Raw genomic sequence first — 21,127 nt, 5'->3', positions numbered from 1 at the left:
GGGCCTTGCATTTGCCAAGACTTGTTGCCCAATCCTGAGTCCAGCGACGTCGACAGCAAGTACCTTCGTGGGACAGCTCGCACCTCCATCCTGGTCGCCGACAACGCCTCCTGGTCCGAAAGACTGCAGAGCCCAGCAGCGCCCACTCACCTGGCTGAGGTGACTTCGTTCTGTGCCATCTTGGTGCCCACTCAAATCACTGGCTAGTGATTCAGAACTTGGTCCCCTCTGCTTACAGGTTTCTTCTTCCCTGATCCAGGCTTGGATCACCACGAACTTCTTCACTGGCCGCCTGCCAGCAACTTCTTTCTTCAGGCTCCTGGATCTTCAACGAGGGTTTCCGACGCAACTTGAACCCTATGCAGCCGCAGCCCCTGGGCTAGGTAAACTGAGTACTCCGGTGCTCCAGCATAGTCCAACACCCTAAGTGTTCGGATTCACTCTCGTTTTTGACCTACCTAGCCGGGTTCGCCCGAAAACACTAACTTTGCTTTTACTAGCCTCCATAGACTTTTTCCCGCCTTACGCGTGAGAGTTCCCACTCTGCACTCGACGTCCCTAGGCCTCCTGCTTGCAATCTAAAGGTTCAGTAGTCCAGTCCTACCGATTCTAAAGCCTATGAGAATAGTTACTTACCTGCTAGTATTTCGCATTCCACTTCTTGTGTATATGGTTTTTCGTGCCCCTCGGGCATTTGTATAAATTGTGCGACTTTCAGTAATTCTTTAAGAGTTTTGTTGTGTGCTGAGCTCCCTGTCTCATTAAGAGCCAGGGTAGTCTTGTTATAAATAAATATACTTTATTTTTGATAACAACTTGTGTGGTGTCCTTTCACTTGGTGTTCAAGGGGTAATGTGATGGTAAAACAGCTGGCTTAACACGCCCTCTAGAGTCTTAGCCTTAGACTGCTCGTATCCATGCTACTAGGATAGCTGGTCTATCAGGTTGACTTACAACCAATCATCAATAAGGGTTGTTTGGACTGATACATAGTGTTCACTAGAATAGTGAGCACTGCATATCAGGCCAACTTCTCACAGGCGTGTTGAGAGATTCAACAAGACCCTCAAAGGGATGATAAAAGGGTTACCTGAAAAGCTTAGGCGAAGATGGGACATCCTTTTACCCTGCCTCCTGTTTGCTTACAGAGAGGTCCCACAGAAGGGGGTTGGCCACAGTCCTTTTGAGCTTCTGTTTGGGCATCCTGTAAGAGGACCCCTATGTCTGGTGAAGGAAGGATGGGAGTTACCTCTCAAAAAGCCTAAACTTGACATAGTGGACTATGTACTTGGTCTCCGCTCCAGGATGGCAGAGTACATGGAGAAGGCATCCAAAAACATTGAGGCCAGCCAAGAACTTCAAAAAGCTTGGCATGACCAAAAGGCTGTCCTAACTGTGTACCATGCAGGACAGAAGGTGTGGGTGTTGGAGCCAGTGGCCCCAGCAGCTCTCCAAGACAAATGGTCTGGACCCCATACCATCATTGAGCAAAAGGGAGAGGTCACCTACTTGGTGGACATGGGACCTCCCAGGAGCCCCCACAGGGTGCTTCATGTAAACAGGCTGAAGGCATTTGTCAACAGGGAGGACATGGGCTTGCTCATGGCCACAGATGAGGGGCAGGAGGAAGAGAGTGACCCTCTCCCAGACCTAATCACTCAGAACCCTGATGATGGGTCAGTAGATGGTGTAGTCATTTCTGACAGCCTCTCTGAACATCAACAAGAGGATTGTAAACAGGTTCTTCAATCCTTTAGACAAATGTTCTCACTGACCCCTAGTCAGACAAACTGGTGCACCCACGAGGTGGACACTGGTGACAGTCTGCCTGTCAAGAGTAAAATCTACAAGCAACCTGACAACGTCAGGGACTGCATTAAGAAAGAAGTCCAAAAGATGTTGGAATTGGGAGTCGTTGAACCCTCAGAGAGCCCTTGGGCTAGTCCTGTAGTTCTAGTGCCTAAACCTCACACCGAGGATGGTAAGAGAGAGATGAGGTTTTGTCTAGACTACAGGAGTCTCAATGCTGTCACTATGACAGATGCCCATCCAATACCTAGGGCAGATGAACTGATAGACAAGTTGGCTTCTGCAACTTTGTTAAGTACATTTGACCTAACAGCTGGTTATTGGCAGATCAGGTTAGCTGAGGATGCCAAGGCCAAAACAGCATTTTCTACCCCAGGAGGTCATTACCAGTTTGTGGTGATGCCCTTTGGTTTGAAAAATGCACCTGCCACTTTTCAAAGGTTGGTGAACCAAGTTCTCACTGGGTTGGATGACTTCTGTGCAGCATATCTAGATGAGATTGCCGTCTTTAGCTCCACCTGGGAGGATCACCTGATCCACCTGAGGAAAGTTTTGGAGGCCCTGCAAAAGGCAGGCCTCACTATCAAGGCTACTAAGTGCCAGATAGGGCAGAGTCAGGTTGTGTACCTGGGCCACCTTGTGGGTGGAGGCCAGGTTCAACCCTTGGAGAGCCAGATACAGGCCATAAAGGACTGGGCTCCTCCAACCACCCAGACACAGGTCAGAGCTTTCTTGGGCCTGTCTGGTTACTATAGGAAGTTTGTCAAAAATTATGGGTCCATTGTGACACCACTTAATGACTTGACAAGCAAGAAAATGCCAAAGAAAGTTCAGTGGACAGTTAGCTGTCAGAAGGCATTTGATGACCTAAAGCAGGCCATGTGTACTGCACCTATTCTCAAGAGTCCTGACTACTCCAAAACCTTCATTGTCCAAACAGATGCATCTGAGTTGGGTGTGGGAGCTGTTCTATCTCAACTGAATATTGATGGTCGTGACCAGCCCATTGCTTTTATAAGCAGAAGGCTGACCCCTAGAGAGAAACGTTGGTCAGCTATAGAGAGGGAGGCCTTTGCTATGGTTTGGGCCCTGAAGAAGTTGAGGCCATACTTGTTTGGAACTCACTTCAAGATTCAGACCGACCATAAGCCCCTCTTATGGCTAAATCAGATGAAAGGTGAAAACCCCAAACTTCTTAGGTGGTCCATTTCCCTACAGGGGTGGACTTTACAGTGGAGCACAGACCAGGGACTGACCATGGCAATGCAGATGGTCTCTCCAGGTATTTCCACTTATAACAGGAAGACTCACCTGGTCAAGGTTAGTTTAATGTCCCTAAGTTGGGGGGGGGGGGTTATGTAGGAGAGTGGGGTCTGCAATCCTATGGTCACCCCAGATTTTTGCTTTTTGCTTCACTGGTTTACGACTTTCCCAGGCTGTGGGCCTGCTAATTAGACCCACAGCCTAGCTGTTCTCTCTCTAAATTGACAACCATGTACTTTAGGTGCTTTTACCAATTGGTACTGGGCCACCTTATCAGTCCCTGTACAGTATACCTTAGGTTTCCAGGGCATAGGTGTACCCAGGGCCTACCAGGGGCTGAAGCATGTATTATGCCACCCCTGGCTGGCCATCTAAATCTGACACAACTGGCTGCATGACAGCTGGGGCAAGGTGGTGTAATCACCCTTTGCTATAGATATAGTATACCTATATCTAACCCTAAAATGGACACATATGTTCCTATCAGTCACTCCTATGGAAGGCCTTATCAATCCTGAAGGCAGAGTGCTTGGAATTATGTGAGATGGTGCTCTGGCATGAGCTGAGCCCGTTTGCAGCTTGCGGAACCAAGTCCTAATAGCTGTTCCATGATAACGCTATACCATATACTCTTAAGTGCATTATCAACCTCGCGGTTAAATGCTAACTCTGGTAGAACATTATCAAAACATGTCGAGTAAGGTGTCATACGATTTGGAATACTAACCCCTCGCCAATTCTGGTGACGGGGGTAGCATTCCACCCTTCTAGGGGGACACGACATGTGTGTAACTGTGAACCCCGGTTAAAGTTAACTCGAGCCTTGGCATCACAAAATGGATGCTGCCACCACAGACACAAGTCTGACCTCCTGCTGCTGGGAGTCCTTCCAGCGAGGTCGGCTTGGACAAAGGGTTTCCTGCCTTGGCAGGTGCTAGCACCACCCCAGACAGGATTTTGTGTATTGGGGAGGATAGGCCTGAAAGGAATGAGACATGCCTGGGGCACACAAGGTGCCCTGTGCATACACCGGTTCAAACCAGTTGCTGGGGCACTCCAGCCCCAGCTCTGGCGGGAAACCGGACAAAGGATAGGGGATGTAACCATCCCCCTTCCTGGTCCCACCCAGGAGAGGGACCTAGTCAGTAGTGCAGCCCCCTTTAGCAGGATAAAGGTAGGAGCTGGTCCCATTCCAAATTAGATTAATCCTGAACTACTCTACAAGAAGAAACTCTGGACTTTGACGTTCTGTTCCGCAGAAGACTGAAGAAATCTCCCTTGTGGGCAAGGAGTGTCCACCCTGCAACTGCAGGCACCATCAAGCGTCCAGCGGCTTCCCTTTGTCGTCTTCCCTCGAGGATCCAGACTTCAGAGCTCGACGAGACCCGGATTCCCAGACCTCTCCGACCTCAACCTACATCTGCAGCACAGCTGAGATCCGTGGGTGCGACGTGACACGTGGGACCGGCCATCTTGAAAGAAACTGCACTTCGCTTCCAGCACGACTCCCGAGGTAAACTCGACCAAGTGCTTTGGGGACTGAGAAGCCTCAGCCCCTGCACCGAAGATCAGCCCTCCAGCATCCACGAGATCTGCGTGGGGCCCCTCTGCTTGTTTGCTGCTCGACGCGTTGTCTGGTCACTTGCCGGCTGGCTAGTAGCCTCCTAGACGACGAACCTTTGAATCTTTGCTGCTGGTCTGGTTGCTCCAGACTGGCCCTTGCTCCCTTCCAAAAGAGGGGCACCCCGGACTCTCCTAGTCCGCACCAGACGTCTTTTCCACTCACCGCGCGGGTTGCCTTTGCCAAGGCCTGTTGACTCCAATTCCGGATCCGACACCGCCGACAGCGAGAGCCTGCGTGGGACAGCTCGTGCCTCCATCCTGGTCGTCGAAGACACCTCCTGGTCCACGTGGCTGCAGAGTCAAGCGTCCACTCTTCACCTGATCGCGACGACAGCACCTAGTTCCTTCCTGGTTCCACACCGGTCACTGGCTAGTGACTTTGAACACTGTGCCCTCTGCTTTCAGGTCCTCTTCTTCATCGATCCACCCTTGGATCGCACCGGACATCTTCCTCCTGGTCGCCTGCAGCATCTTTTCTTTCAGGCTCCATTGACTTCAACGCGAGAACCCGACACACTTTGGCACCTATGCACCCGCAGCCTGTGGGTGAGGTAACGAGATTATTTCGGTGCTCAAGGGTAGTCTAACTGTCCTAGTGTCCAATTCCACAGTCGTTGTTGTCCTAACTAGTCAGGATTGTCCGTACTCACCTTTAACTTGAACTGTACTGTCCATAGACGTTGTTACGCATCTCGCGTGTGAGTTCACACTCTGCACACGCGTTCTGTGGGCCTCCTATTACTTACCTAGAGTTAGTGTAGCCTGGTCCCATCGATCCTACAGCCTCTGGACAGCTCCATTCCTTTTATCGACTTTCACACTCCACTTACTTAGTATATGGTTTGTCGTGCCCCTAGGGCACCATTGAAATTTTGTGCAACTTGTCGTATTTTTCGTAAGAGATTGTCATGTGCTTAGCCCTCTGATCTCATAAAGAGTTCAGAGGTGTTTGTTATTAATAAATATACTGTTTATTTTCATAACAACCTGTGTGGTGTCCTTTCATCTGGTATTCAAGGGGTTATATTGTGGTAAAACAGCTGGCTTCACATGCCAAAAGAGTTTAGCCTAAGACTGCTTTGTCCATGCTACCATTAGGATAGCTGGTCTATAAGGTTGACTTACAACCAATCACCATAAGGGTTGTTTGGACTGATACAAGGTGATCACTAGAACTAGTGAGCATCATATATCAGGCCAACTTCTCACATTGGTCATCGATCAGCACCCCTAGGTTCTTAACATTAGGCACAGGGGTGGGGGCATTCCCCATCTGCTCAGGCCACCAGTTTGGACTCCAAAAGTTGACATTTGAGCCAAACATTATGACTTCCGTTTTGGCCAAATTCAATTTAAGGCAGTTTGCAGCCATCCAACTTCCAACTGCCAGCATGCAGTCCTGAAATTGCCTGGCTACACCCTCCTCCTTCCCTGGCAACAGTGACACCACAATCTGGGTGCCACTGGCAAGCACGAAACAATACTCCAACAGATCACTCCACTAAAAAGCAATCGGAGGACACAGCGGGGATGCAGGCAAAGGCCATTTATTGGCAACAGGATGGCATGACGCGTTTCGGCGGGGGTTTGCCTTTATCAAATGCCGTTAGTATCGGAAAACTGCCTCCTCCCTCTTTTTTAAGATGTCCTGCAGTGCTCTCATTGGTGAGAGTCCAGCTGACCCTCGTTGTTCAATCGGAGCAGTGTTGTAGTCCTGACTGACGAACTGCAACTCCCAGCAGGCAGCAGCGCTGGATAAGTGTCTCCTATGGGGGTTCTTTAATTTCATCACAGTGGATGCTGGAATTTCTGCAAAAAGAGCTTGTGCTGGATTAAATAAAGAGTTTTTCTGTATATCGCTATTACAGTGTTTAGTCTCTCTTATATATGTAATATTATGCTCTGTATAGTACTAGTTTCTGGATTGCTTCTCCGCGAAGTGTGGGTATGGGCTTGCTATTCTATTCACTGCTTATGACTATTGATAAGTATCCCCTGGAAGAGAAGGATAAGTTACTTACCTATAATCCTAGTTCTCTTCCAGGGGTATACTCAAAGTCATAACCACCCCTCCCGCCTCCCCGGACGAGCAATGTGAATGCTAGTTATTTCTAACTTTCCTATGCCTTTACAAAAAAAGAACTGATCTAACTGACCGAACTGTCACCTGTGGGGCATGCTGGGAGCAGAGTGCTCTCTGAGGTTCTTAGAGGCAAAGCGCTCAGATTCTTGTAAGCCTTAAAGGCAAGGTGCCAGTTGTCTTTTCTGTACTTAGGCAGTTATTCTTATGCAGCCTATGGGCTAAACTGCCTGCAGATAACTGTCCTTTATTTTGTTAAATAAAGAGTTTTCCTGTATATCACTTTTACAGTGTATAGTCTCTATTATGTGAATCCTGAGAGACTTATTGTTTTGCATATATTATTGATGTAATTTTTGGCATTTTACCCTGTTTTGGTTTCTTGGATGAGGCTGCATATGGACATATATGGAGTATACATACATATTCAGGTGTATGGGGTTGATATATATATATATATATATATATATATATTTGCTCAGGGATCCCTCACGTGGGCAGGGATAATTCACTGCTTGTGACTATTGATAAGTATCCCATAGAAGAGAAATGCTCTGTTTGCTCTCTCCTACGTGAGCTTCATTGGCTTAGTGTGGAACAATGTGTCCAATTCAAGGCTCTTTGCTATGTTTTCAAAGCAAGGGCAGAGACTGCCCCTCACCAAAGCACTAACTTGATAAAGCTGAATCAGCCTGCCTGCCATTTGCACTCCAGTGACCTCTCAGTGTGCACCGTTCCCAGGAGCAAACAAACTCGTATGGGAGGTCGCTCTTTTGCTTACCTTGGCCCTAATCTCTGGAACACCATACCAAACCAAAACATGAGTCTGCACTTCGCTGACCTCTTTCCGCAGACAATTAAAAATGTGGCTGTTCTGAATTAGTTGGGCTTGGAGTAACGTTACTTGATGCTAAAGCGCCAGGAAACCCAGAGTGGGTAGCTGGTGCGCTATATAAGTGTTTTAACATAAGACTATACAATACCACCAAAACCTGCAACTAAAGATTTTAAATGGCTGACCACAGTCAGGCCTCCCAGGCTCATTCAAGGGATACCTGGGGCCCAAAGGGCTACCCATCTCAATGCTACTGGACCCAAATGCCCTAAAACCTCTCACCTCCGCGGAGGGAGCCTTATACTAAAAACCCTGAGATCCCATTGCCATAGCTGCAGTTAACATTCCAGACCCACTGACAGACAACAAGTTGGACTTGTTACTTCCTCTAAGCCCCTAGCAAGTCTGCCTCCTAGTCCAAAACACATTTCCCCAAACTTTATTAAATAAAAGGTCTTTAAATAAATTCACCAGACACAATCTGGGGTCACACTCTTCTATGTAGCCGTTATATTTTCCAGCACTATTTGAAAACCCTGAGCTAACAAACTACAGTAATTGAAAGGGTTGTCAATAAAATAAGATCAACCATCAAAACATACAGATTAAAAAGTTCTAATTTTGGAAATCGGAATACAAACTTACCAGGTCTTGCCGTTCTGTCATACTCATCTTCTCTACTATCGACCAAAACCAACGCTTGAACTGCAAAAGCTTTTCAGCATTTTCTCCTGCATTTGAGAAAGACAGTTTTAAGGTTGATGTGAAAAAACAAAGAGTTATTATATATCAAGTATAAATACATATAGAAAAATGGACTATGTACACGTTTGCCATTTATGGAAGAACCACCCTTAGTACTAGTTTTTTCCTTTTTGGATACCTCTGATGAGGCCTTAGACATGTACACTCATGACTAAGGCTTCTTTGTACACGACCACACAGATTGTTGCATTGAACAACCTGAAACAGTAGTTAGTGTTAGATTCCTTAGTTTTCGTCAGCAGTACCCCTGTGCGTCGATAGGCGTCGGCTCTGCGTCAGTCGTCGTGATCGCCGGGATGACGTCGTCCGAGTACTTAGACGTCAGATCTGTACATAGCTCTCCACGCCAGGAACGCGGAGCCATGCAAGAAACCGACACTGGTGCCATGAAAATAGGGCCCTCAAAGGGAGATACCTTAACCCTAGATATCGGTTCGCAGAAAGGTGAGGATGGGTGGGGCGGTAAGGAATCGAACACTAACTACTGTTTCTTACAGATATATCATTACCGAAGGTAAGTCACTTGTGCATCTGAAAAACACAGGTTAGTGTTAGATTCATTACCTTAGAATAGATACCCCAGCAATACCAACCCTGGTGGTGGGTCTGAGAACCAAGATCACACCAGGAAGTCCTGGAGAACGGAACGGCCAAAGAAGCCATCTCTCCTGACTTGGTTGTCCAGGCAGTAGTGCCTAGCGAATGTGCGCAGCGAAGCCCACGTAGCTGCCTGACAGATGTCCAGTAAGGGGACTCCCCGACCCAGGGCAGTAGTAGCCGCCGTGGAATGGGCACGCAACCCCACATTAGGCTCCTTTTTCGCAAGGAATAACAGACCTTGATGCACAAAACGACCCACCGAGAGATGGTCCGCTTGTGCACCACCCGTCCCTTTTTAGCGCCCACGTAACCAACAAAGAGCTGGTCGTCCACCCGGAACTGGCGTGTGCGGTCTAGATAAAAAGAGAGCGCACGTTTTGGGTCCAGACAGTGGAGCCTCTCTTCCTCTTTCGAGGGATGAGGAGGCGGAAAGAAGGTGGGCAACGTGGTGGACTGCCCGATGTGAAAGGCCGTAACCACCTTGGGCAGGAAAGAAGGACGAGTCCTCAGAACAACTTTGTCCGGATGGACAGAGGAAAGAAGGCTTAAAAGATAGAGCCTGGAGCTCACTCATTCTTCTGGCAAAGGTGAAGGCAACCAGGAAAGCAGTTTTAAGCGTCAGAAGACGAAGAGGACAATTATGAAGCGGCTCAAAGGGAGTGCACATCAGTTAAGTAAGCACAAAGTTCAAGTCCCACTGGGGCATCACGAAAGGAACAGGAGGGAACATGTGTGTGATGCCATTCAAGAATCTATTTACAACAGGGGACTTGACAAGGAAGCCTTAAGAATGCTGAAATGGCCGAGAGATAGCCTTTGATAATGGCCAGCGCTGAGCCCTGCTCGGCAAGAGAAAGAAGGAAGAGGAGAAGCTCTGAAAGGGGCAGAAAGTGGATCCACAGCCTTTGCTGTGCACCATTCCACAAATCTGTTCCACCTGCAGGCGTATACCATTTTTGTGGAGGGACGCCTGCCAGAATCACATCACAGACTTCAGGAGGCAAGTCAAATGGCCTCAACTGTCGCCACTCAATCTCCACGCAAGAAGGTGGAGACTGGATAGGTTCGGGTGGAGCGAGTTGCTGCGACAGAAGGTCCTCCTGAAGAGGCAGGCGTATCGGGGGAATTGACTGACATGCTGAGTAGCTCGGGATACCAAGATCTTCGTGCCCAGTCCGAAGCCACAAGGATGACTTGGGGCCTGGTCGCCCCAGATCTTCTTCAGCACTCTGGGCAGAAGTGGTATAGGAAGAAAAGGGTACAACAGACCGCAGCTCCACTCACGACAAAAAGCGTCTCCGAGCAAGTGCCGCCTTGGAAATTCCAACGCGCAGAACTGATGACATTGTGCGTTCTCTTCGGTGGCGTATAGATCTAACCAAGGCTCTCCCCACTGCTGTAAGAGACCTTGCGTCACGTCAGAGTTCAGACGCCATTCGTGATCCATCATGCACCGGCAACTGAGTTCATCCGCCCTGGCGTTCAGGGAACCTGCTAGGTGTTGAACCACCAGGGTGACGCCCTGGTGTTCCAGCCATTGCCAGAGGCACAGAGCCTCATGACAAAGGGTCCACGACCCACCCCGCCCTGTTTGTTGCAGTACCACATGGCAGTGGTGTTGTCCGTGAACACCTGCACTACACTTCCCCGGACAGAGGGAAGGAATGCTTTCAGTGAAAGCCGGATCGCCCGCAGCTCCAGAAGGTTGATGTGGAGCCGGTACTCAGCCGGATACCAGAGGCCTCTGATCTCCCTCTCTTCCATGTGGCCTCCCCATCCCAGGAGGGACGCATCCATCACCACTACGTGCTCCTGGTGGGGTAGGGAGAGAGATCTGCCGCTGACCCAATTGCGGTCTGTGAGCCACCACTGCAACTGTCTCGCAGTGCCCTCCGAGATCAGGACGTGGTCGGACAGGTTGCCCTGATGCTGTGCTCACTGAAACTTCAGGTCCCACTGCAGAGCCCAAATCCGCCACCGGGAGTGATGCACCAGAAGGATGCAGGAGGCCATCAGCCCCAGGAGCCGCAGCGTCAACCTGACCGAGACTCGGGATAAAGGCTGAAAGATCGGAATCAGAGCCTGAATATCCCGAACCTGCTGTTCTGGAGGATAAACCCGAAACTGCGCTGAGTCCAGAACCGCTCCGATAAAAAGGAGCTTCTGAGAGGGGCACAGGTGTGACTTCGGCACGTTGATGGAGTACCCCAGCGAGTGCAGGAGGTCGGCCGTAATCTGGAGGTGGGAGACGACTGTCTGGGGCCAGCCTGCCTTCAACAACCAATTATCGAGATAGGGGAAGACTGAAACGCCTAATCTGCGCAGATGAGCTGTGAAGTAGGAGAATGACCTTCCTCCTGCGGTGGCTTTGCAGATCCGTGGGACGACGGCGAGGGCGAGGTTGTGGAGCAGAGCCGGCGGGTGGGGGCGTAGAACATGAGTTGGTTGTTGAGGTATACTGGACCCATGTTGTGGAGTGCTTTGTGTGCGTGGGTGAGTAGTCTGAACGTGATTCTCTTGCTGACAGGGAGCCAGTGGAGGTTTCTCAGGTGGGTAAAGATGTGGTCGCGTCTGGGGATGTTGAGGATGAGTCGTGCGGAGGCGTTTTGTATGCGTTGGAGACGGTTCTGCAGTTTGGTGGTTGTTCCGGCGTAGAAGGTGTTCCCGTAGTCCAGTCGGCTGGTGACGAGGGCCTGGGTGACTGTTCTTCTGGTTTCGGTGGGGATCCAGCGGAAGATCTTCCGGAGTATGCGTAGGGTGTTGAAGCTGGATGATGAGACAGCGTTGACTTGTTTGGTCATTGCGAGCGATGAGTCGAGGATGAAACCTAGGTTGCGTGCGTGGTCCGTGGGTGTTGGTGCAGAGCCCAGCATCGGGGGCCACCAGGAGTTGTCCCATGCCGAGGGGGATTGTCCGAGGATGAGGACCTCCACCTTGTCCGAGTTGAGTTTGAGGCAGCTGTGCCTCACCCAGTCTGCTACTTCTTTCATCCCTTCCTGGAAGTTTGATTTGGCGGTGGCTGGGTCCTTGGTGAGGGAGAGTATCAGTTGGGTGTCGTTGGCATAGGAGATGATGTTGATGTTGTGCTTCCGTGCGAGGGGGCTCATGTAGATATTGAAGAGTGTTGGGCTGAGTGAGGATCCTTGGGGTACGCCGCAGATGATTTCGGTTGCCGAGGAGCGGAAGGCGGACTCTCTGGGTTCTGCCGGTGAGGAATGAGGAGATCCATTCCAGGGCCTTTCCCTGGATGCCTGTGTTGTTGAGGCGGTGTATTAGGGTGCGGTGGCAGACGGTGTCAAAGGCTGCTGAGAGGTCTAGGAGGGTGAGGGCGGCTGTTTCCCCGTTGTCCATCAGGGTTCTGATGTCATCTGTGGCGGTCTCGGTGCTGTGGTTCGCCCGAAATCCAGACTGGGAGGGGTCGAGCGAGTTGTTGTCCTCGAGGAAGGTAGTCAGCTGTTTGTTGACGGTCTTCTCGATGACTTTAGCCGGGAAGGGGAGAAGTGGGATGGGCCGGAGGTTCTTGAGGTCCCTGGGGTCTGCGGTGGGTTTTTTCAGGAGGGCATTGATCTCAGCGTGTTTCCAGCTCAGAGGGAAGGTCGCTGACGCGAAGGAGCTGTTGATGATGTTCCGTAGGTGGGGTGCGACGATGGTGTCGGCCTTGTTGAAGATGCGATGGGGGCATGGGTTGGAGGGGGAGCCGGAGTGGATGGTGTTCATGACGTGGATGGTGTCTTTGCTGCTGATGGGAGTGCAGGAGTTGATGGTGGTGGTCGCTAGGTTGGTGTCCGGGGGTGGAGGTTGGGGTCCGAAGCTGTCGTGTATGTCCGCGATCTTGCGGCGGAAGAATGTTGCGAGCGAGTTGCAGAGGTCTTGAGTAGTCGTGATGTCGTTGCTGGCGACAGGGTTGGAGAACTCTTTGACGATGCTGAAGAGTTACTTGCTGTTGCGGGTGTTGTTGTCAAGTCGTTCCTTGAGTGAGGTCCTCTTGGTGTTCCGGATTTGCTGATGGTATTCTCAGGTGACTGTTTTGAGGGCAGTCAGGTTTTCCGTAGTCCGTTCTTTGCGCCAGGTCTTTTCGGGATTACGGCAGGATTTCTTTGCGGCTTTGAGGGCATTTGTGTACCATGACGGTTTTTTGGAGGTGGTCTTGCTGTCGGTGTTCTTTAGTGGGGCGAGGTCGTCGGCGCAGTTGGTGATCCAGTGTGTGAGGTTGAGTGCTGCGGTGTTGGTGTCGGGAATGTTGGTGTCGGCAGGTGGGTTCTGGCTCAGTGACGTGGTGAGCTGGTCCACGGTGATTCTGCACCAGCATCTACGGGGGATCCGAAGCGTGTGCTGGTGGGATGTTGTCCTCTTGAATGTGAAGTGTACGCAGCGGTGGTCGGTCTAGTGTAGTCCTGTGGCGTGGTTGAAGGTGATGTTGTTACTGGCTGAGAAGATGGCGTTGAGGGTGTGGCCGGCGAGGTGAGTGGGGGAGTCCACTAGTTGCTTGAGTCCGAGGCTGGCAAGGTTGTCGAGTAGGGTAGCGGTGGCGTTGTTGTTTTCTAGGTGGAAGTTCAGGTCTCCCAAGAGGATGTATTCTGTGGAGGCCAGGGCGTGCGGGCTGATGAGGTCGGCTATGGTTTCCTGAATTGTGTGCGTGGGCCCGGGGGTCTGTAGACGAGTGTTCCTTTGAGGGTGGTCTGAGGGTCGGTGAGGATCTGGTAGTGTAGGAGTTCGACGGTGGGGGTGGTGTCTTCGGTGTTGGTCGTGACGCAGATGGTGTCCCTGTGGATGATGGCGATCCCTCTTCCTGCTTTGTTGGTGCGAACCTTCCGGTGATTTTGTAGCCACCCGGGACGGCTATGGCGATGTTTGGGGCTGAGGAAGCGTTCATCCAGGTATCCGTGAGGAAGGCGACGTCAGGGGCTGTTGTGTCGAGGAGGTCCCAGAGTTCGATGGCTTGCTTGTGGACGGAGCGGGTGTTGAGGAGGATGCATTTGAGGTGGTCGATGTTGCTGCCTGGTTTGGCAGGTGTGGAGCGGGTTTGGAGGCAGGTGAATTTGCAGGCTTGACAGGTGAAGGGTCCGTGGGTGCGTCTGGGGGTGGCTTGATAGCAGGTGGGCGGGCGTCCGATGTTGAGTGCGTTGAGGGTGGTGGTGTCGTATCTCAGTCGGTTGGTCTGGGTCCGGCGAGGTCCAGGGGTTCTGGCGCTGGGCGTGGTCCAGGCGTGGACGGGCGTAGACAGGCTAGCCTTTGGCGCGCCTTCGGTGCGCCCGCTGCGCGTGAAGGATACGCGTTCGTGTGGACTCTGCCATAAATGGCGAAGTGGGAGGGAGGAGCAGCTGGGAGGCGGGAGCGGGGTGGCGAATGGGAAGGGTACAGAAGAGAAGAGGGGCGGGGCCGCAGGGGAGCAGCGGCAGGGAGCGGGGTGGGTGTAAAGAGCGGGGAAGACGGTGCCAAGGGCGGCGAAAAACAGGAAAAAAACAGAGGCTACAACAGGGCACAAAATACAGATGCAGGCACAGGAATTACAGAGATGCAATCGAAATAAAAACCTCACGGGCAGCGACGAACTCGCAGTGGCAGCGGGGGAGACTGGGCGCACTCAAAGGGAGCGGCACGGTGCGAGGAGCGATCGGCCCTGGGGACAGGGTCAGGTCACAGCTCACCGCCGCGCGGACAACAGTCTAAATGGCCAGTGGGAGGGAGGAGCAGCTGGGAGGCGGGAGCGGGGTGGCGAATGGGAAGGGTACAGAAGAGAAGAGGGGCGGGGCCGCAGGGGAGCAGCGGCGGGGAGCGGGTGTAAAGAGCGGGGAAGACGGTCCCAAGGGCGGCGAAAAACAGGAAAAAAAACAGAGTCTACAACAGGGCACAAAATACAGATGCAGGCACAGGAATTACAGAAATACAATCGAAATAAAAACCTCAAGAGCACGGGCAGCGGCGAACTCGCAGTGGCAGCGGGGGAGACTGGGCGCACTCAAAGGGAGCCGCGAGGAGCGATCGGCCCTGGGGACAGGGTCAGGTGGAGGAGGTGATGGCGGCCCCTGCCCCCCACTGGCGTCAAATGGGCCTGAAATCTCGGACTAGGAGGACTTTGAGGCAGATGCTGCAGAGGCGGATGTGGACTGACCTTGCCGTTGTCCCCCGTCACCGCCAAGGTGGTTAACACGTCCGCGACCGCGTTGAGGATTGTTCTGCAGCCTGTGGCTACCCATTCCTTGGCCACGAAAGGCGGAAGTTTGCTGGCGTTGGCAGAGGCCCAAGGACTTGGCCGTAGCCCTGTAGTCCTTGAAACGCAACAGCACACTGTCCACCTTGTCGCCAAAGAGGCGACGGCTATCAAAGGGCATGTCCATAAGGGTGTCTTGAACATCCCCCGAAAAGTTGGCGGACCTCAGCCAGGCGTGGCGGCAAACCACCACCGTCGTTGCAATTGCCCTACCCAGCGAGTCCGTTGTATCCAGTCCACACCGTATCGGATCGCATGCTGCATCCCGTCCCTCCTAGGGCTTGGGTAACCTTTGCCTGGACCTCCACCGGGCACTGCAGCAGCACTTCTGCAACCGTATCCCACAGAGAGTGGATGTAACGGCCCAAAAGGCAGGCGGTGTTGACAGAACGCAACCCCAAAACACAGTGAGGAGAACAGTTTCTTCCCAAACTGATCGTACCTTTTGGATTCCTGATTCGGAGGAGCGGTCGGGAAAGCGGTCTGGTAGGTAGAGGCCTGGATCACCAGACTTTCGGGGGTGGGGTCAACGGACAGGAAGCTGGGGTCGCCCATGGCCGGGAGGTGGAGTCGGGCCACGTTCCGATCTACGGGAAGGCCCGTAGAGGGCTTGGACCAGGTGCCCACCAGCACGCCAGAGAGGGCTTCGTTAGACGGCAGGAGAGGCTCTGAGGAGCTTGCCTGCGGTTTGAGCACCTCAGTGAGGAGGTTAGTCCTCACGGCCGCGACAGAGAGCTCAAGAGCCAAGGCCTTGGCTGCCCTAGTCAACAATATGCTGTAAGCAGCCCCCTCCTCCGTAGCCACAGTAGGAGGGGAGACAAATCCAGTTTTGGGCGAAACTGGATTTCACTGGCCTCCCCCAGCTCGTCTGACCAGTCCTGGCTCAACTAGTGCCAGAGGGTCCTCAGACCCCTCTCAGTCCCCCTCGTCATCCATCTCCTGATAGTCAGGAATAAATGATGGAGCCGGGTCGTCTGTGAAGGGCTCACCGATTGGCGTTGAAGTCGGCGCCGGTCCGACGCCGGACCGGGGCTAGGACCAGGGACGACATCGTCCGGGGCGACACCCTTGGTGACGGCGCCAGCAGAGGGGTCGTAAGGTCGACCGGCGAAGTCACGGATCCAGGCCTGGATCCTGAGGAGCCCTGCGACGGCGGGACCGTGTAGAAGGCGACGGCGCCGAAGCACTTGACGGCGCCGGAGCCGCCGACCCGCTTGGGCTCCCAGACGGACACGCGGGGCCAAAAGCACCTCGGCGGGTTCCGACGGAGAGAAGCACGACCTCATGGTCGTGAGGAAAGCACTAATCTCCTCCGACATCGCGTGCAACCCAGGGATCGGCGGGTATGGAGCTGAATGCGGCGCTTACGGCTCCGGCGGAGCCGCGTGGGCTGTGACGCCCGAACCCCCGGCCGCATTACGTGAGCGTCGGGGGGAGTTGGAAGAGCGATGTTGCTTCTTCGACTTCCTTTTAGAGTGCCTCGACTTACTGGAGGACTTGGAGTCCGACGAGTGGTGATTACTCGTCGAGCGGCGATGACTGCGGCCCCGCGACCGGTCCCTCGACCCCCTCCTGGACCGGGACCTCGAGCGGCGTGGGGCCGACTGCCGGAGCTCGCGATGCTTACGGGACCGCTCCCGCCTAGACTTCGAGGTCAAGGCCCGGCAGTCGGGGCACGACTTGTCATCGTGGTCGGCCCAGAGATAGTAAAGGCACCGATGGTGGGGGTCGGTCACCGACATCAATCGGTGACAATCATCACAGGGTTTGAACCCGGGCATCCATACCGGCACGCGAGTTGAGGTATTGACTCGAAAAGTGATCCAAAAGAGATCAAAAACTTAGTCAAAAATGTACTAGGAGTACTGCTCTTCCTGGATCTGCGCTTGCTGGTGCGGAAAAAAGAATGGACGTCAGCGCGCGAGGGCGGCGTCTAAGTACTCCGACGATGTCATCCCGGCGATCACGACGCCGACGGACGCGGAGCCGCAGACGATGCCTACCGACGCGCAGAGGTACTGCAACGTAAAACTTTCCGGATCCAGTCTGTCGCCTGGGGATATACTAAGGTAAGGAATCTAATACTAACCTGTTTCTTTCCGATTTACGGTTCAACAACCCAAGAGTAGAGTGGAGGGTGGGACATGAAGGGCATTCAGAAATAGATCATTTTCTTTAGATGCTTGGGTAAGGCTATAAAAACACGTTATGGCCATAAACAACCCAAGACAAAAGACATCCTTCAAGAAATAGATAACAATATGAATTTTAATAATTATATAAGAATGGTGTGTATGTTTTGGTGGAAAGACATGATTGAAATAGTTGGCAGTTTACTTGTACTATGTGTTTTGTAAAGTGTGCCTTGTATTTGATGTGACCTATTACAAACCATACCTGATTCATCATTGAAAGATGTAAAACTGATGAGCATTTGCACATTAACTTCTCCACAGCCATTAACCAAAAGCCTGAAATCTTCTGCGGTCAAATCTTCTAACGAATTCTTTGGAAGTACATCTAGCAAACCTTTCCTCATTGCCTGGAAGATAGAAGACCGTTATTTAGACCTACTTTACATTTCTGTAATTAAAAACAGTAAAAATGGACCTCCAATCTATGCACAGATAAGGTACTTTGTCTGAGACTGTGAGGGACTCTGGGAATAAAAGAAAGGAATATGCTACTTACCAGTATGCATCTGTTCTTGGCATGTAGGGCTGCTGATATTCATATCTGTGCATGGATCGCCGCCTAGTGATGGGTCCGGATGATTGCACATTGTTGTCCTGGAAGAGTCTTCGAAGTATCACGAGATAGGTGGCTCCTCCCCAGGACTACAGTGCGCATGGGCATCCTCTCCATCCTCAGATTGTTTTTCGCCATTGTGGCAGAGATGGAGTATGATACAGTATGTAATGTCGATGCTAGAGATTAATTCTGAGTGCTACAGCTGCGAAAGGCACCGGGGAGGAGGGCGGGCAATATGAATATCAGCAGCCCTACATGCCAAGAACAGATGCATACTGGTAAGTAGCATATTCCGTTCGAGGCATGTGGGCTGCTGAATTCATATCTGTGCAAAGAACGGATAGCAGTCTCACCCTTAGCGGTGGTTGCCCGTGCCAGCTGCAGTCTGAAAAAGAGTCTTGAGAACAGCTTGTCCTACAGCTGCTTGGAGTGTACATCTACACAGTAGTGTTTGGTAAATGTATGTATGGTAGACCATGTGGCTGCTCTACAGATTTCTTCTAGAGGAATGTTTCCCAGGAAAGCCATGGATGCCCCTAACTTGCGTATTGTATGCGCTCTTGGGGGAACTGTTAATGTGTGTTTAGCCTTCTGATAACAAATCTGTATGCACTTAACAATCAATCTGGCTACACCTGATTTGGAAATGGGGTTGCCTTTATGCTGTGGTGAAAAGGCAACAAACAGTTGCTTAGTTTTCCCGAAATGCTTTGTCCTGTCTATATAGTACAGGAGAGCTCTCTTAACGTCTAGTGTATGTAGAGCTCTTTCTGCCACTGAATCTGGATTTGGGAAGAACACTGGCAGTTCTATTGTTTGATTGATGTGAAACTGGGATACCACCTTTGGCATAAATTTAGGGTTAGTACGTAGCACTACCCTATTTGCGTGAATTTGGATGAATGGCTCCTGAATAGTTAGGGCTTGCAGCTCACTAACTCTTCTAAGTGATGTAATAGCCACTAGAAAAGCCACTTTCCACGCTAGGAATTGTATTTCACACGAGTGTAGAGGTTCAAAAGGTGGTCCTATCAGTCTGGTTAGAACCACGTTGAGGTTCCAGACAGGTGAAGGTGGGTGTCTTGGAGGAATCACTCGTTTGAGCCCCTCCATGAAAGCTTTAATAGCAGGTACTCTGAAGAGTGAAAGGTGCTGCCTATTTTGAAGATGAGCTGCCACCGCAGCTAAATGTATACGTATAGAACTGTAGGCTAGATTGCATCTGTGTAAATGTGACAGATAACATATGATGTTTTGAGTTGATGCATCTAGCGGATTTACGTCATTATCGTTACAATAGATGACAAATCGTTTCCACTTTGCCGCATAGCATGCTCTGGTTGTAGGTCTTCTTGCTTCCTTGATAATATTCATGCAGTCAGGAGGCAAGTTCAGGTAACCAAACTCTATGACTTCAGGAGCCAGATCGCAAGGTTTAACTGTTGCGGATCTGGGTGCTGAACGTCTCCATGGCTCTGCGTTAAAAGACTGGGTGTTAATTGCAGCCTTTGATGAGGCACCACGGAAAGTTCTAGGAACGTGGTGTACCATGGTTGCCTCGCCCACGTTGAAGCAAGTAGGATGAGGGTCATTGAGTGTTGTCACAGTTTGCGTGCCACTAGTGGTATGAGCGGGGCTGGTGGAAAAGCGTACGCAAATCTGCCTGACCAGTTCATCCATATTGCATTGCCCTGAGACTGCGGGTGTGGAAACCTGGCGGCGAAGCTTTGGCATTTTGCGTTTTCCCTTGTGGCGAACAGATCCATCTCTGGGTGACCCCACTGCTGGAAGTACGGTTGTAGCACTGAGGGATGTATCTCCCACTCGTGCATCTGGTGGCTGTGTCTGCTGAGCAGATCCGCCATCTGGTTGTCCCTGCCTGGGAGGTGTTCCGCCATGAGGAATATGTTCCTCTGAATGGCCCACTTCCATACGCTTTGCGCTAGATGTGACAACTGTGGAGTGTGTCCCTCCCTGCTTCTGTATGTAGTACATGGCAGTCATGTTGTCCGTGCGGATCAACACGACTTTGTTGCACAAATGTACTTTGAACGCCTTCATTGCCATAAAGATTGCTATCAGTTCCAGCAGGTTGATGTGCATCCTCTTTTGCTGTGTCGTCCATAATCCCTGCACTGTGTAATGGAGGACATGCGCTCCCCAACCCAGGAGAGATGCGTCCGTCGTCAGCACCATTTGTGGAATAGGCTCTTGGAACGGTCGTCCCCTGCAAAGGTTTTGTGGATTCCACCAATGCAGAGAGTTGTATGCACGACGGGTCACCAACACTAGGTCTTTCAATTGTCCTTGAGCCTGGTTCCACTGCCGTGCTAAGCACTCCTGAAGTGGACGCATGTGTAGCCTCGCGTGAGGGACTATGAAGATGCAGGAGGCCATCATGCCTATCAACTGCATAAACACCCTTGCCGTGAGCGAGTGTTGGGGTCTGAATTAGTGAATCAGTAATTGAATGCTGTTGATTCTTGCTGAGTTTGGCTGCGCTTTTGCTGCCAGAGTGTCTATTGTTGCTCCCAGGTACTGTTGTACGTGGGCGGGTTGAAGATGAGACTTTGGGTAGTTTAATGAGAATCCAAGGCTGTGTAGGAGGTGAATAGTGCGGGACACGTGGCTGGCACATTGCTGGGCTGACTTTGCTTGTATAAGCCAGTCGTCCAGATAGGGGTAGACGTGAATATGGTTCCTCCGTAGGTGCGCAGCTACTGTCGCCAGGCACTTGGTAAACACCCTGGGGGCTGTTGTAAACCCGAAAGGCAGGACCTTGAACTGGTAGTGCTGATTCTGTATGGTAAACCTGAGATATTTCCTGTGTGCCGGATGTATCGGTATGTGGAAATATGCGTCTTTTAGGTCTAGTGTTGCGAGGAAATCTCCCTGACTGAGTAATGGTAGAACCTGCTGTAAAGTGAGCATGTGAAAATGTTCTGACAAGATGTATTGGTTTAGGGGCCTGAGGTCCAGTATTGGACTGAGAGACCCGTCCTTTTTGGGGATTAAGAAGTACAGCGAGTATACCCCTGTACCCTGTTGCTGAAGAAGTACGAGTTCTATGGCCCCTTTTTGCAGCATGCTGAAGACTTCTTGCTGCAACAAGTGTATTGTATTGTATTGTATTGTAATTGCATTTATATAGCGCTTACTACCCCTGACGAGGCGTCGAAGCGCTTTTTCG

General features: G+C 51.5%; 1 protein-coding gene across 19 annotated transcripts in view; it reads right to left on the bottom strand.

Annotated features, from left to right (window-relative positions):
* The window catches only part of UBR5 (ubiquitin protein ligase E3 component n-recognin 5), a 2,132,574-nt gene that overhangs the window by 50,965 nt on the left and 2,060,482 nt on the right, over nucleotides 1-21,127 (bottom strand). For all 19 annotated transcript variants that reach the window (XM_078686916.1, XM_078686920.1, XM_078686919.1 and 16 more), the window contains 2 exons: nucleotides 17,584-17,728; nucleotides 8,256-8,341 (listed from right to left, as the gene is read on the bottom strand). In XM_078686916.1, coding sequence (XP_078543042.1) covers nucleotides 8,256-8,341; nucleotides 17,584-17,728 — 231 coding nt within the window. The remainder of the gene's footprint in view (nucleotides 1-8,255; nucleotides 8,342-17,583; nucleotides 17,729-21,127) is intronic.

This window comes from Lissotriton helveticus, chromosome 4_1, assembly GCF_964261635.1.
Source record: "Lissotriton helveticus chromosome 4_1, aLisHel1.1, whole genome shotgun sequence".
NCBI lineage: Eukaryota > Metazoa > Chordata > Amphibia > Caudata > Salamandridae > Lissotriton > Lissotriton helveticus.
Note: the sequence above shows the minus strand (reverse complement) of the source record. Positions and strands in the feature narration are given on the sequence as shown.